This window comes from Scyliorhinus canicula, chromosome 1, assembly GCF_902713615.1.
Source record: "Scyliorhinus canicula chromosome 1, sScyCan1.1, whole genome shotgun sequence".
Lineage (NCBI taxonomy): Eukaryota > Metazoa > Chordata > Chondrichthyes > Carcharhiniformes > Scyliorhinidae > Scyliorhinus > Scyliorhinus canicula.
Genome location: NC_052146.1, coordinates 38,743,956 through 38,757,140, shown reverse-complemented (window position 1 = coordinate 38,757,140; position 13,185 = coordinate 38,743,956). Strand labels below are relative to the sequence as shown.

General features: G+C 41.7%; 1 protein-coding gene across 1 annotated transcript in view; it reads right to left on the bottom strand.

Annotated features, from left to right (window-relative positions):
- Nucleotides 1–13,185, bottom strand: part of tbc1d10ab (TBC1 domain family, member 10Ab) — a 91,568-nt gene that overhangs the window by 51,120 nt on the left and 27,263 nt on the right. Inside the window, exon 2 of the mRNA XM_038786153.1 lies at nt 11,862–11,961. Coding sequence (XP_038642081.1) covers nt 11,862–11,961 — 100 coding nt within the window. The remainder of the gene's footprint in view (nt 1–11,861; nt 11,962–13,185) is intronic.

Below are 13,185 nucleotides of genomic sequence, written 5' to 3'. Positions count from 1 at the left end.
TTTGCAGGTTCTGCCTTCTTGAGGTGTTCTCCTGCTCCTCCACCGTTTCCCTCAACATTTTGCAAAAGTTTCTTAAGAGCCCCACCTCCGCCTTCAGTGCAACCACATGATCTGGGTGGTCCAAGATCACACCTTCAATCCCCTGCACCTCTAAGCACTGTTCCATCGAACTCTTTGGGGTGCCACAGCCCATTTGATGGTCTTCAAGCCATCCTCCCGCATTTCTTTCCTCTGCTGGTGGAATTCCTCCTTAATGAAAGCCATCAACTGTTCCATCTGGGGCTTTCCACCTTGCACCCCTTTGCCATCCTCACACTGGCTGCTGCACCACAGATTTCCTCCAACTCTTTGGCATAGTTTAGCTCACTCGGCTAAATCGCTGGAGGGGGAGGGATGGTAACATGCCAAGCAGGCCAGCAGTACGGTTCGATTCCCGTACCAGCCTCCCCGGACAGGCTCCGTGGCGACTAGGGGCTTTTCACAGTAACTCCGTTGAAGCCTACTCGTGACAATAAGCGATTTTCATTTTCATTTCATTACTGTCTTCTGCTGGGTTTGATAACCAATGGACATACCACTCCTGAGTGAATCTACTCCTCCAACCTTCAACGACACCTTTTCGCCAAAATTACGCCCAATAGAAGGTAAAAAGAGCTCTTTCCTATGACTTTGAGCAGGAGCTACCCTGTGTACAATCACTCATACCACCGTCGCCATCGGATGTCCACCAAGTTCTATTCCTCGGGGCGGCACGTGGCACAGTGGTTATCACTGGGACTACGGCACTAAGGACCCGGGTTTGAATCCCGACCCTGGACCACAATCCATGCTGAGTTTGCACATTCTCCTTGTGTCTGCGTGGGTTTCACCCCCAGAACCCAAAGATGTGAAGGATAGGTGGATTGGCCGCGCTAAATTGCCCATTGGAAAAAAAAATAATTGGGTACTCTAAATATATATTTTTTTTAAATGTAAAAGTTCTATTCCTCTATCACCCGTGTTCCCGCTGAACTACACTGACTCCTGATCAAGCAAAATCTTCATTTTGAAATTAAAATTCAATTTTCAAATTTCTCCATGGCCTTGCTCCTTCCTAATCTGTAATCTTCGTCAAGCCCACAACTCTCCAAGGTATCGGGCAGCACGGTGGTGCAGTGGGTTAGCCCTGCTGCCCCACAGCAGCAAGGTCCCAAGTTCGATCCCGGCTCTGGATCACTGTCCGTGTGGAGTTTGAACATTCTCCCTGTGTTTGCATGGGTTTCATCCCCACAACCCACAGATGTGCAGAGGAGGGTGGATTGGCCACTCTTGCCCCTTAATTTAAAACATTGAATTGGGCACTCTAAATTTATTTTAAAAAAGCTCTCCAAGATATTGGGGCTTGTCTGATCCTCGCCTCCTCCTGAATGGAATTGTTCACCACAGGTGGCTCTGCCATCAGTTGCCTCGCCCCCAAGCTGCTGCACCTCACCTTTCTTAAAACCTACATCTTTAGCCATGCTTTTCGCCATCTGACCCAATGCCGCCTTGTGTTGCTCGGTGCCAAATTATATTCATTAATGCACCTGTGAAGCACCTTGATTTTATTTCATTATAGGTACTATGCAAACTATTATTAGACATAGAAATTTACCCTCTTAATACTAGACATTTCAAAATATGGGCTGTTCTTTTATAGAAGTACTACAGATTAATTCCCTAAATTTTCCCATATTGAATGAACTTGGAAATTTAACAAGCTAGGATTCTTCAGAAAGGGTTGAATTTGTACCTACCACCATAAATCAACTGAGTAAAATGTTACATTTTCTATAAATTTACTTTTCTTTCAAAATTATCCATCAGTTCTGATGTAGACCAATTATAAATCTTTACAACTGTATGTACTTTGTCAACCATGAAATCCACAGCGTCAGCACGTTGGTACAGTGATTAGTCCTGCTGCCTCATGGCGCCGAGGTTCCAGGTTCGATCCCGGCTCTGGGTCACTGCCTGTGTGGAGTTTGCACATTCTCCCCGCGTTTGCGTGGGTTTCGCCCCCACAACCCAAAGATGTGCAGGATAGGTGGATTGGCCACGCTAAATTGCCCCTAATTGGAAAAAATGAATTGGGTACTCTTAAAAAAAAAATTTAAATCATGAAATTCACGCAAGGTATAGCTCACCAGTCTCCCAAGTTCTATTTCTGCACAATTAAAAATTGTAAATTTAGAAAATTCTGCACACATAAAAAAATCGGTGGAGGTACACAAATTAATGTATGCAAGTAAATTGGAACAGTGACCATACAAGTCTGCCCAAAGGGTGAAAATTATTAAAATGGTGTAGTAATAATAATAATAGCTTATTTTCACAAGTAGGCTTCAATGAAGTTACTGTGAAAAGCCCCTAGTCGCCTCATTCCAGAGCCTGTTCGGGGAAGCCGGTACGAGAATTGTACCTGCGCTGCTGGCCTTGTTCTGCATTACAAGCCAGCTGTTTAGCCCACTGTGCTAAACCAGTCTGAGGACCCAAAAAAATCCAAAACCTCATTCCTTTTAAATTGTATTGAATGTTACATTTATCCATCTATTGGTTTTATACTTCAGGTTACGCTACTTTTGAATTTACAGGTCTTCTGCCAAAAAATTGCTTGACAGCGATACCTTTGTTGTATAAAAACCAGCACCAGCACAGAAACTGCAGACAAGTGTGAATTTAAATGAAAGATCAGTTAGTCAACATAAACATGATCACGGGAGTAGCTGAGATTTTTTAAAAGCTTGAACAGCGCGAATGTGGTTTAAAATAACTACAAATGAGAAAACAGTTAACATAGAAGATAAATCAGAAAGCTAAAAAGCATAAAGCAATAAGCAAACAAAGCAGGTTTGGCTTCAGTGCAGAATACACCAAATTCGAGTCAATTTCAGTGCTGCTCTACAACATTACAAATCAATAAATCATAAAGTGACCGGATTTATGTGCAAGTGCAGGTAGTAAAGCAAGAAACTAAGAGGAATTCAAATCAGAAACATGGGTGATTAAAGCAAAATTACTGCGGATCCTGGAATCTGAAATCAAAGACAGAAAATACTGGACAATCTCAGCATGGCTGACAGCATCTGTGGAGCGAGAAGGGAGCTAATGTTTCAAGTCTGGATGACTCTGTCAAAGCTTTAACCCAGAGCCAGGATTGAACCTGGGACCTCAGCGCCGTTGGGCAGCAGTGCCACCGTGCTGTCTTGACAACACTGTTGTTGACCTCTTCCATCATTTTACTGATGATCGAGTGTGGACTGATGGTGCAGTTAATTGGTCAGGTTGGACTTAGAACATAGAACAGTACAGCACAGAACAGGCCCTTCGGCCCTCGATGTTGCGCCGAGCAATGATCACCCTACCCAAACCCACGTATCCACCCTATACCCGTAACCCAACAACCCCCCCTTAACCTTACTTTTTAGGACACTACGGGCAATTTAGCATGGCCAATCCACCTAACCCGCACATCTTTGGACTGTGGGAGGAAACCGGAGCACCCGGAGGAAACCCACGCACACACGGGGAGGACGTGCAGACTCCGCACAGACAGTGACCCAGCCGGGAATCGAACCTGGGACCCTGGAGCTGTGAAGCATTTATGCTAACCACCATGCTACCGTGCTGGCCCAAACTTGATCTGCTTTTTAGTACATACCTGGGAAATATTCTACATTGCTGGGTAGATACCAGTGTTGTAGTTGGTTATGGCTGCAGAAAATTCTGGAGTACAAGTCTTCAGTACTATTGCCAAAATATTGTACTTTGTATTATGCAATGCTTTCAAAAGTTTCTTGAGGATATCCTCATTCTGAAGACAGGACTTAGTCTCCACAAAGACTATGCAGAGGTTATTCCTACGATACTATCATAGACAGATGCATGGAGGAGGATGAAGACAGTAGGTGATAAACAGGATGACTCCTTGTCTGCCATATCACATTTTAGGGGTGCCGGGTCAACATCAGGGATCCCAGGGCAACTCTTTTGATAGTATACCACTGTCCTGCCACCTGTGTTGGGTCTGTCCTGCTGGTGACACACACACATACACGCCCAGATGGTGATGTCAGGGACATTACTTTTAAGGGACCCATGAGTATGATTATATCAGGCTGTTGCTGGTCTGGTCTGTGGGAAGATGCTCCCAATTTTGGCACTCGCCCCCAGATGTTCGTAAGGAGGACTTTGCAGGGTTAGCAGAGTTGAGTTTGTCATTTCCGGTACCCACGTCGATGCAGAGTCCTTCCTGTTCCATTCCTTATAGACTTCGTAGCGGTTGGATACAACGGAGGGTGTTTCTGGGCCATTTCAGAGGGCATTTAAGAGTTCCTTCCCTAAATTACATTAGTGAAGCAAATGGGGTTTTACAACTAACAACATTAGACTTTTAATTCCAGATCTTATGAATTCAAATTCCACCATCTGCCATAGAGCATTACCCGTGGTATCTGGATTACTGGTCCAGTGACAATACCACTAAATCACTGTCTCCCGATGTTAAAGAAACAATTTGCCTGCTCAGGTGGCACTGCAAAATGAAAGTAGTATTCTAATAGCATTCTAACCATCGTTACTCCCTCAAACATTTCACCTTTTCAGTTCAATTTGTGGAATCCTGTGTGGAAAATTGCTGCTTTGTTTGTCTATATAAAAACCACTGCACTTCAAAGTAATTCATTGCATGTGGATCACTTGAGTATGTTTTGAAAAGTGATAAGTTGTTAAATAATGCACGCCTTTTTTTTTGACCAATAATCTTTTTCAGTAAGGTCTGGAGTAATCAGAAATGAAGAATACATTTACATTTGGTTTTATTCAAACACCTAGCCCAATGAACACAAAACTCAACAGTCACCAAGGTTGGTTGTACAAAATTATAAACCACTTGTGCAAACACGTTCTCTCTCTTATGTGGTTGACAATATACCTCCTCTCATAGCTACTCAGAGTAACGGCCTATCTGTACTGTGCATATAAGCTTAGTTACTGAAATATTCAGCAAGAGCCCAACAGGAGGTACTCAATGGAACCTCAAGTATGGAACTTCTAACTTAATAGACAAAAAAGATTTTAATTTGATTTGTCACATGTATTAGCATACAGTGAAAAGTATTGTTTCGTGCATACTGTACAAACAATGCATACCGTACAAAGGGAAGGAAGGAGAGACTGCAGAATATAACATTACAGTTATAGCACGGTGTAGAGAAAAGATCAACTAAAATTCAAGCAAATATCATAAGGGCGACTGTAATATGAAAGATATTTTAAAAATAGAAATTTGGGTGGAGGCTTTATTTGATTATGGGAACGTTTGAGGTTCCAGAGTTCTCAATATATAAAAGATTTAGCAATCAAACGTTATAATTACCAACACTTTTTTTCCTTCAAATCTTTTGTTTAATCTACAAAATTTACTAGAAATTCCTGCTTAGAAACTGTTAACTAACTTATGAAATTTAATCATGATCAGTATTTTAGACTTCACCAAAAGTCAGGTGTTGTAGCACATTTCTAGACCGGAGAGAAATAGTAAATGAAGCCAGATTACATCCTAAAAAGATGAGTTACAAATCTGCAATTGCTTTTAGACAGCCTATAATGCACTTAGCTGCCCAGTACATTTTGTGGTATTCAATTTAAAAAGTGTACAGCAGGGTTTTTCAAACTGCAGGTTTACAACTGCGGGTGGGTTGCGGAACGATTGGTCACAGCATTCTCGATCACGGGAGATGCCCCCAACGGCCACAGCTAGCTTTTCATAATGCCAGTCATGACCCGCTTTTAAATTGAGAATGCCAACCCGACCGACTTTTAAATGCAAACAATGCAGTCTTCCCGCCAGAAACTGAGGCAGAGAGCAGGTCACGCGCCCTCTACTTCAATGCTTTGGCACAAAGGGGAGAGATTTTGCCAATAAGCAAGGCAACAGGATTGTGAGAAACTGAAGATGGATCATTTTGTCATAAGAAAGAAATTTTGTCAAAGAAGAAAAAGCCAGACACAAACAGGCCAGGATCTTACACCTGAATCTGGTCAGAGCTCTGCTCAGGGGAGTCCACGATACATCAAAGCAGTGTGAATGTGAGCTGTATACAGGAGCTCCAAGGCCTCTGAAGTACAGCCTCAGAGAAAACAGAAATCATAAACAAAGCTGTATGTATAGCGATGATTTCTTCAGGTATGGCTTTGTTAATTGTGCCAATTAAAATCAGGATGCAAAGTTCATGTGTGTTATGTGCAGGGAAGTACTGCCAAATGAAAGTTGGATGCTAACTATGTCTTAGCTTGCAGATTTATTTTCAATGCTAAACAAACTGACCCCCAAATTGCAAGGGAAGGATGAAGATTGCTTTCGGCACTATGAAGAAATAGCTTTCAAAAAGTAATTGAAAGAATGGCAATGAGAGTACAAAGCCAAATCTATTACATGTTCTCCACACTTCTGTGACACATCGAAGAAATCAGTGTTTGTAAGGGAACCAATAGACAGGCAAGCCTTATTCATTTACATCTGGCTGTACTGATCAATAGTTTTTGTTGTTACTTTCCAAATGAGAAGTTGCAGATTTTGAAAGAATTGGGTGAAAAATCCTTTTGAGTACGAGACACCACAGTCAATTATTAACTTACAGCTGTTTCAAAATGAAGAGACTGAACTTCTGCGCCGCACCTATAACAGCACATTAAAAACACGCCACAACTCCATGAGACTGTCAGCATTCGGGAGTAGCATCTCTGAGGAGTACCCAGTGCTGAGTAAAACAAGCAATTATTGTTGTTTCCCTTCACAACGACCTACATGTGCAAGGTTGGATTTTCCATCCTCACAACAAAGACGACAGCACAAAGGAACCAGCTGAACTCTGCACTTGATATGCGCATTGCCCTCTCCTCCTGTGAACCTGATTGAGGACCAAGCACGTTCACCTGTCACATTAAAGGCAAGCAAAAATTGGTGTGTTGCGAAGACCTGGCTGGCATGTTTGTGAAGATCAGTCGGTTGGTAAAAGTAGATCCCGGGGGGAAAATTTTGAAAAACACTGGTTTATAGGAAACTTCTGACTTTCCAGTTTAAATTTAAAAGCATGGTGGCTAATGGACAATGCTCTCCAAGATGGAATTATACAAATATAAAAGCATCTATAGACATGGAGGCAAAGTCTAAAAGAGGCTGAAAATGTGAAAAAAATTCCATAAATATACCCAAACAAAAAGGGTGCACTTTGCATGTTTTCAAAATATACAATTCAAAGTATTTCCTGACTGGTGGACAAATGGCCACAAAAAATTTCTGATTTCAACAATGTTTTAAACGTTTTATTGGCTTCAACTATGCACAATACAGATTGCGCCATCCCATTGCACCATATATGGACAGTTTTCAGGAAAGATTGCTAAATTTGAGACTGTTTGGCCATTTTTAATTTGCGTAGCAGAGACTAAATATGGAATCTTGTCCGTTTGGTTTTTTTTTAAATGTTTTAAATAAAGGATCAGATTCTTGTCAAATTTCAAGATTATATAGGCAGTGAACATCAGATCTAGAGTTATTAAAGCAAAAATGTCCAAATTTTTGTCAAGCTATCTAGAAAGATAGGCATTTAGCCATTGGCAAGACAGTCTGGTTCCCCACTCTGTTCAGTGGGTGAGAACGCATTTTAACCAAATGACTAAGTACATACATATCTTTGGTTTCTGAATTGTCAGCAGTACTGCTTGGTGTTCTTCCAATGCTTATGTAGCTTCTTAGTTTAGACATTAAATAATTTGACTAACCTAGCGGAAACAAACAAGCTCGTTTGTTAACTGGATTTCATGATTGATCATTTTTAAATTTAGTCTTAAGCTTCAAAAACAAAATACATTTTACAAACTAACGGTATTTTTCCTACTAGACACAGCTTTCCTCCAGATGTTGTACAATTATAGTCTTCGTACTGGAGTAATTGATAAAGTTGCATGGCAAGGATTATATATCAAATGTGGCTGCCCAATTAATTGAAGGGTACCTCAAATTAATTGCAGGGGTTGGAATCAGGGAATGTGTAATATAGAATGCCTCTTCCTTAGCTGAGAAACTACAGCATGATCTCCTGACTGAGATTTGTTTTTTTTTATAAATAATTTTTATTGAAGTTTTTACAAAATACAAACATCATAACTCTATTAACGTACACCCGCGGTAACACCCCGTAAACAGTGCCCCCCAGCTGCAAGAGCAACTTCAAACAAAAGGGAAAAAAACCACAAAAAAAAACAAAACAGAAACCAAAAGACAGAGAAAAGAGAAAAAGAAAAAAGAACAAGGGAGAGAGATAGCACCCTCCACAAACCCATGTGTACAGTTCTCCCTCCCCCCCCGGGTTGCTGCTGCTGTCGGCCTATTTCCCTACCGTTCCGCCAGGAAGTCCAGAAAGGGCTGCCACCGCCTGAAAAACCCTTGTACTGATCCCCTCAGGGCAAATTTTACCCTCTCCAATTTAATGAACCCTGCCATATCCGAGATCCAGGCCTCCACGCTTGGGGGCCTCGCATCCTTCCACTGGAGCAAGATCCTCCACCGGGCTACTAGGGACGCAAAGGCCAGGACCCCGGCCTCTATCGCCTCCTGCACTCCCGGCTCCACTGCCACCCCAAAAATTGCGAGTCCCCAGCCTGGCTCGACCCTGGATCCCACCACCCTCGACACCGTCTTTGCTACCCCCTTCCAAAACACCCCCAACGCTGGGCACGCCCAAAACATATGGGTGTGGTTCGCTGGGCTCCCCGAGCACCTAGCACACCTGTCCTCGCCCCCGAAAAACCTACTCATCCTCGTCCCGGGCATGTGAGCCCTATGTAGCACCTTGAACTGTATGAGGCTAAGCCTCGCACAGGAAGAGGAGGAATTCACTCTCTCCAGGGCATCCGCCCATGTCCCCTCACCCATCTCCTCTTCCCATTTACCCTTCAGTTCCTCCACCGAGGCCTCGTCCACCTCCTGCATCACCCGGTATATGTCCGAGATCCTCCCCCCTCCGACCCCCGAGCTGACTGAGATTTGTAACCTGTGAGATCCAGATGGACTGCAGCAGTTCAAGGTGGAGAATCACCACCTTTTCAAGGGCAATTAGGAATGGGCAACAAATGCTAGCTTTGCCAGTGACGCTCACATCCCATGATTTCTTTTTTTTTTTTAATTTGCAATGTTAAGGACTATTTTCATGTTTTGACCCAAGACAACTTAAGTCCTTCATAGAACTGAAGGGAGATATCAAAGTGAAGCAAACACCATTGTAGATATTAGGTGTGTATATTACAATATTGTAGTATTTTTGCCTGTACCTGTTGTTTCTTCAATAGCATTTAACTGTAATACTATATTTTAACCTGTGCAAATCTAATTTGCACAGCAATATTCTTCATACTGGAATACTTGACAAAGTTGTATAACAGTCCAGTACGCAGCCTACTATGACAGTGGTTAATCATCCAAACTGTACTACATTTACAAGGAGTTGAGCACCACTGCTCACAGAAGTGGTATTAAACAGTTAAGAAATCACTGCAAGAGCCTGGACCAAAAGAGATCCTTCCCAGTCTTCATGGCTCAGTTCCACATTTTGTGCAACATTGACCCACTGGGGAGAAGGCTAAATTTGAAGCAGATTCTTGCAGTTAATGCAAAAATAGTTTGGTATGGATGAAATAGCTTTAGAAAACTACCATGAAATATACTGCAACTGTGTTTGCGTGCAACCCAAAGATGTGCAGGGTAGGTGGGATTGGCCACGCTAAATTGCCCCTAAATGAATTGGGTACTCTAAATTTACTTTTTTTTTTAAAAATGAAACATACTGCAAAATGACTATTCTAAACTTCCTCTCAAAGAGAAAAGTGGGTGACAGGGTGGAGCAGTGGTTAGCACTGCTGCTTCACGGCGCCAAAGACCCGGGTTTGATTCCTGCCCATGTGGAGTTTTCACATTCTCCCCGAGTCTCACCCCCACAGCCCAAAGATATGTAGGGTAGATGGGTACTTGGATTGGCCACGCTAAATTGTCCCTTTAAAAAAAAGAGATTTGATTGGATTTGTTTATTGTCACGTGTACTGGGGTACAGTGAAAAGTATTGTTCTGCGGACAGTTCAGTCAGATCATTCCATACATGAAAAGAAATTACATAGGGCAAACATAAAATACACAATGTAAATACATAGACTCAAGCATCGGGTGAAGCATACAGGAGTGCAGTACTACTCAGTAGAGAAGATGTGTGAAGAGATCAGGTCAGCTCATAAGAGGGTCATTTAGGAGTCTGGCAACAGCGGGGAAGGAGCTGTTCTTGAAACCTTTAGTGCGTGTTTTGTATCTCCTGCCCGATGGACGAAGTAATAAGCCGGGTGGGAGGGGTCTTTGATTATGCTACCCGCTTTCCCAAGGCAGCGGAGGTGTAGAGAGTCAATGGATTGTAGGAAGGTTTGGATGATGGACTGGGCGGTATTCACAACTCTCTGTTTCTTCGTGGCTTGGGCCAATCAGTTGCAATACCAGGCTGTGATGCAGCCAGATAGGATGCATTCTATGGTGCATCTGTAAAAATTGGTAAGAGTCAATGTGGACATGCCAAATTTCCAGTTTCCTGAGAAAGTATAGGTGCTATCGTGCTTTCTTCGTCGTAGCATTGACGTAGGTGGAGCAGGACAAATTGTTGGTGATGTGCACATTAGGAATTTGAAGCTGTCAAACATCTTCACTTCAGCCCCGTTGATGCAGACAGGGGTGTGTACGATGCTTTGCTTCTTGAAGTCAATGACCAGCTATTTCATTTTGCTGGCATTGAGGGAGAGATTATTGCTGTTACACCGCTCCACTAGGTTCTCTACTTCCCTCCTGTATTCTGACTCATCGTTGCTTGAGATCCGACCCACAATGGTTGTGTTGTCAGCAAACTTGTAAACGTAGAAAAATGATTGTGCAGCAGACATTGACTGTAGAGAGTAAACTCCAAAGTGAGTAGATAAACCAAGTAGTAGTAGATAATGTGGAGGAAAAAATAGATGATCACTTTGTAACAGTAATTTAGTATGTCAGAGGTTACTGAAGGTTTTAAAATTAAAGATCTGGGTGTGCTCAACCGGTCAAATGCCAAAGCAGTAAAAAGGTTGCCATCAACGGAAATAAGGCTAGAGGGTGCAATGAAGTCATTGTTTTTTTCATTCTGCTCAATGCACTGTGCTCAATGTTAAAGACAAAAAAGATTAGTCAAATTGCATACAGTCATCCTAGCGCTTCTCAGCTCTGCACATGAGCAAAACAGCACTCACCAATGCAGGGCCTCTGAAAAAATATTCTTGAAGACACGTGTATAGAACAGGTCAAGCTGCAAAGCCTATTAAGCTTTATATGATTCAATTATGAAACAGATCAACAACCTTTCAAAAGAGAATATTAGATTAAGAATGGTGGGGATTGTTCTATTCTTTTACTATCGCGCAGTAACCATGGCTACAAATTGAGAAACTTTGGCCAAGTTACACATCTGGTATAAATAACATTACTTCCAAATCAATATTTAACTATTGCTAGGCAACAATTCTGGTGGTTCATCTCCTCTACCCGAAAATCAGGGTGCTAAATCTGTTGGCTTCCAGATTAACTTTTTTAGACTTGGAACATAATGGTGTTCTGAAGCAAAATTTTGAGTACACAGTATTGCATCTTACTGTACAAGATTTCTTTATATTGCAAATATTTAAAATTGCATTGCACAAATCTTAACATTTATATGCATTATTATTATTAATTTACTGTTGTCAACAATTGTACAGTTTATTTTTTTCAATGTCGGTCTTACCTTCTTGTGTTTTTTTGCCATCCATTTGTCCCAGCTGTTCAACATGTCCAGCCATTTGGATTCCCGTTGTCGCAATACCTCAGGTGGTACTTCGTGTTGCCTAGAAACAATAATTTGCAGATTACTTTTAAGGCTGAAATTCAGTCATTAAGATTAAAAGCACTGGCAGTTGAATACTCTTTTTTTTAAATTCTAGCTGGTGACAGCTGCTTAGAGTTAGTAAGATTGGGAAACTTTCTGAAAAACCAGACACAGTGATACTATAAAAATAAACTTTAAAATACAGAAGTCTGAACCTGCAAAACAACATTATTGACTCATGAACACTACCGTGAGGTAAGAGAGTATGCTACTTAAAAGTTATCAAATCTGTGACTCTCAATAAATTGCGACTGCTCAAAAGAAACATTTGCATTATGTTCATCACACCTCTCAAATTTCACAAAGAGCTTCATATATAATGACATAGCACCGAAATGCCACATCTGATGTAGGCACATCTGGCAGCAATCATACATACAGCTAGATCGCACAAGTACATAAAAAACATACAAATTGGGAGGAGTAGGCCACTCTGCCCTTCAAGCCTGCTCCGTCATTCAATGAGACTGCGGCTGATCGGATTGTAACCTCAATTCCACGCCCCATCTATCCCAATAACCTTTCACCCCTTTGCTCCTCAAAAAACGATCTACCTCCGCCTTAAAAAATATTAAAAGACTGCTTTCACCACCTTTTGAGAAAGTGTGTTCCAAACACAACCCTCAGTAAAACACAATTCTCCTAATCTCTAAGTGAAGCCCTAAAGTAGTAGCAAGGTGAACATAAGTGATACAGTTGATCTGTTTTTGATGTCTTTAGTAGAGGGAAAATGGAGCACAGTTCAGCTTTGAATAGTGCCTTGGATCTTTTAATGGTGGCCTGAATAGGCAGATGATGCCAATTTTATCCAAAGAACAGCAGTTCCGACAGTGTTACCCTCCCTCAGTACAGCACCAGAGGCAGAAAGAATTTCCTTTAAAATCGCACAAGAACCCAGTTTCAAAAAGCAAATATACAGTATCATTATAAAAATATCATTATTACAAAAGCTATCTCATCTACAAGTCAGTGAAAGCAGTTTAGCGCCAACTGCCTTGATGTTATTAATAATCAGGCTTCCCCTTTTCAAACGGCTCCTCCAAAACCCCATATCTATTGACTTGGGCCATAATCCAAGTCTGTTGAAATGTCACAGAATTTATCTCAAGAGACCGTTATTTGGCCCATCATGTCTGTACTTTCCCTTTACCTTACGATTAAACTGGATTCTTAATCCATTTCT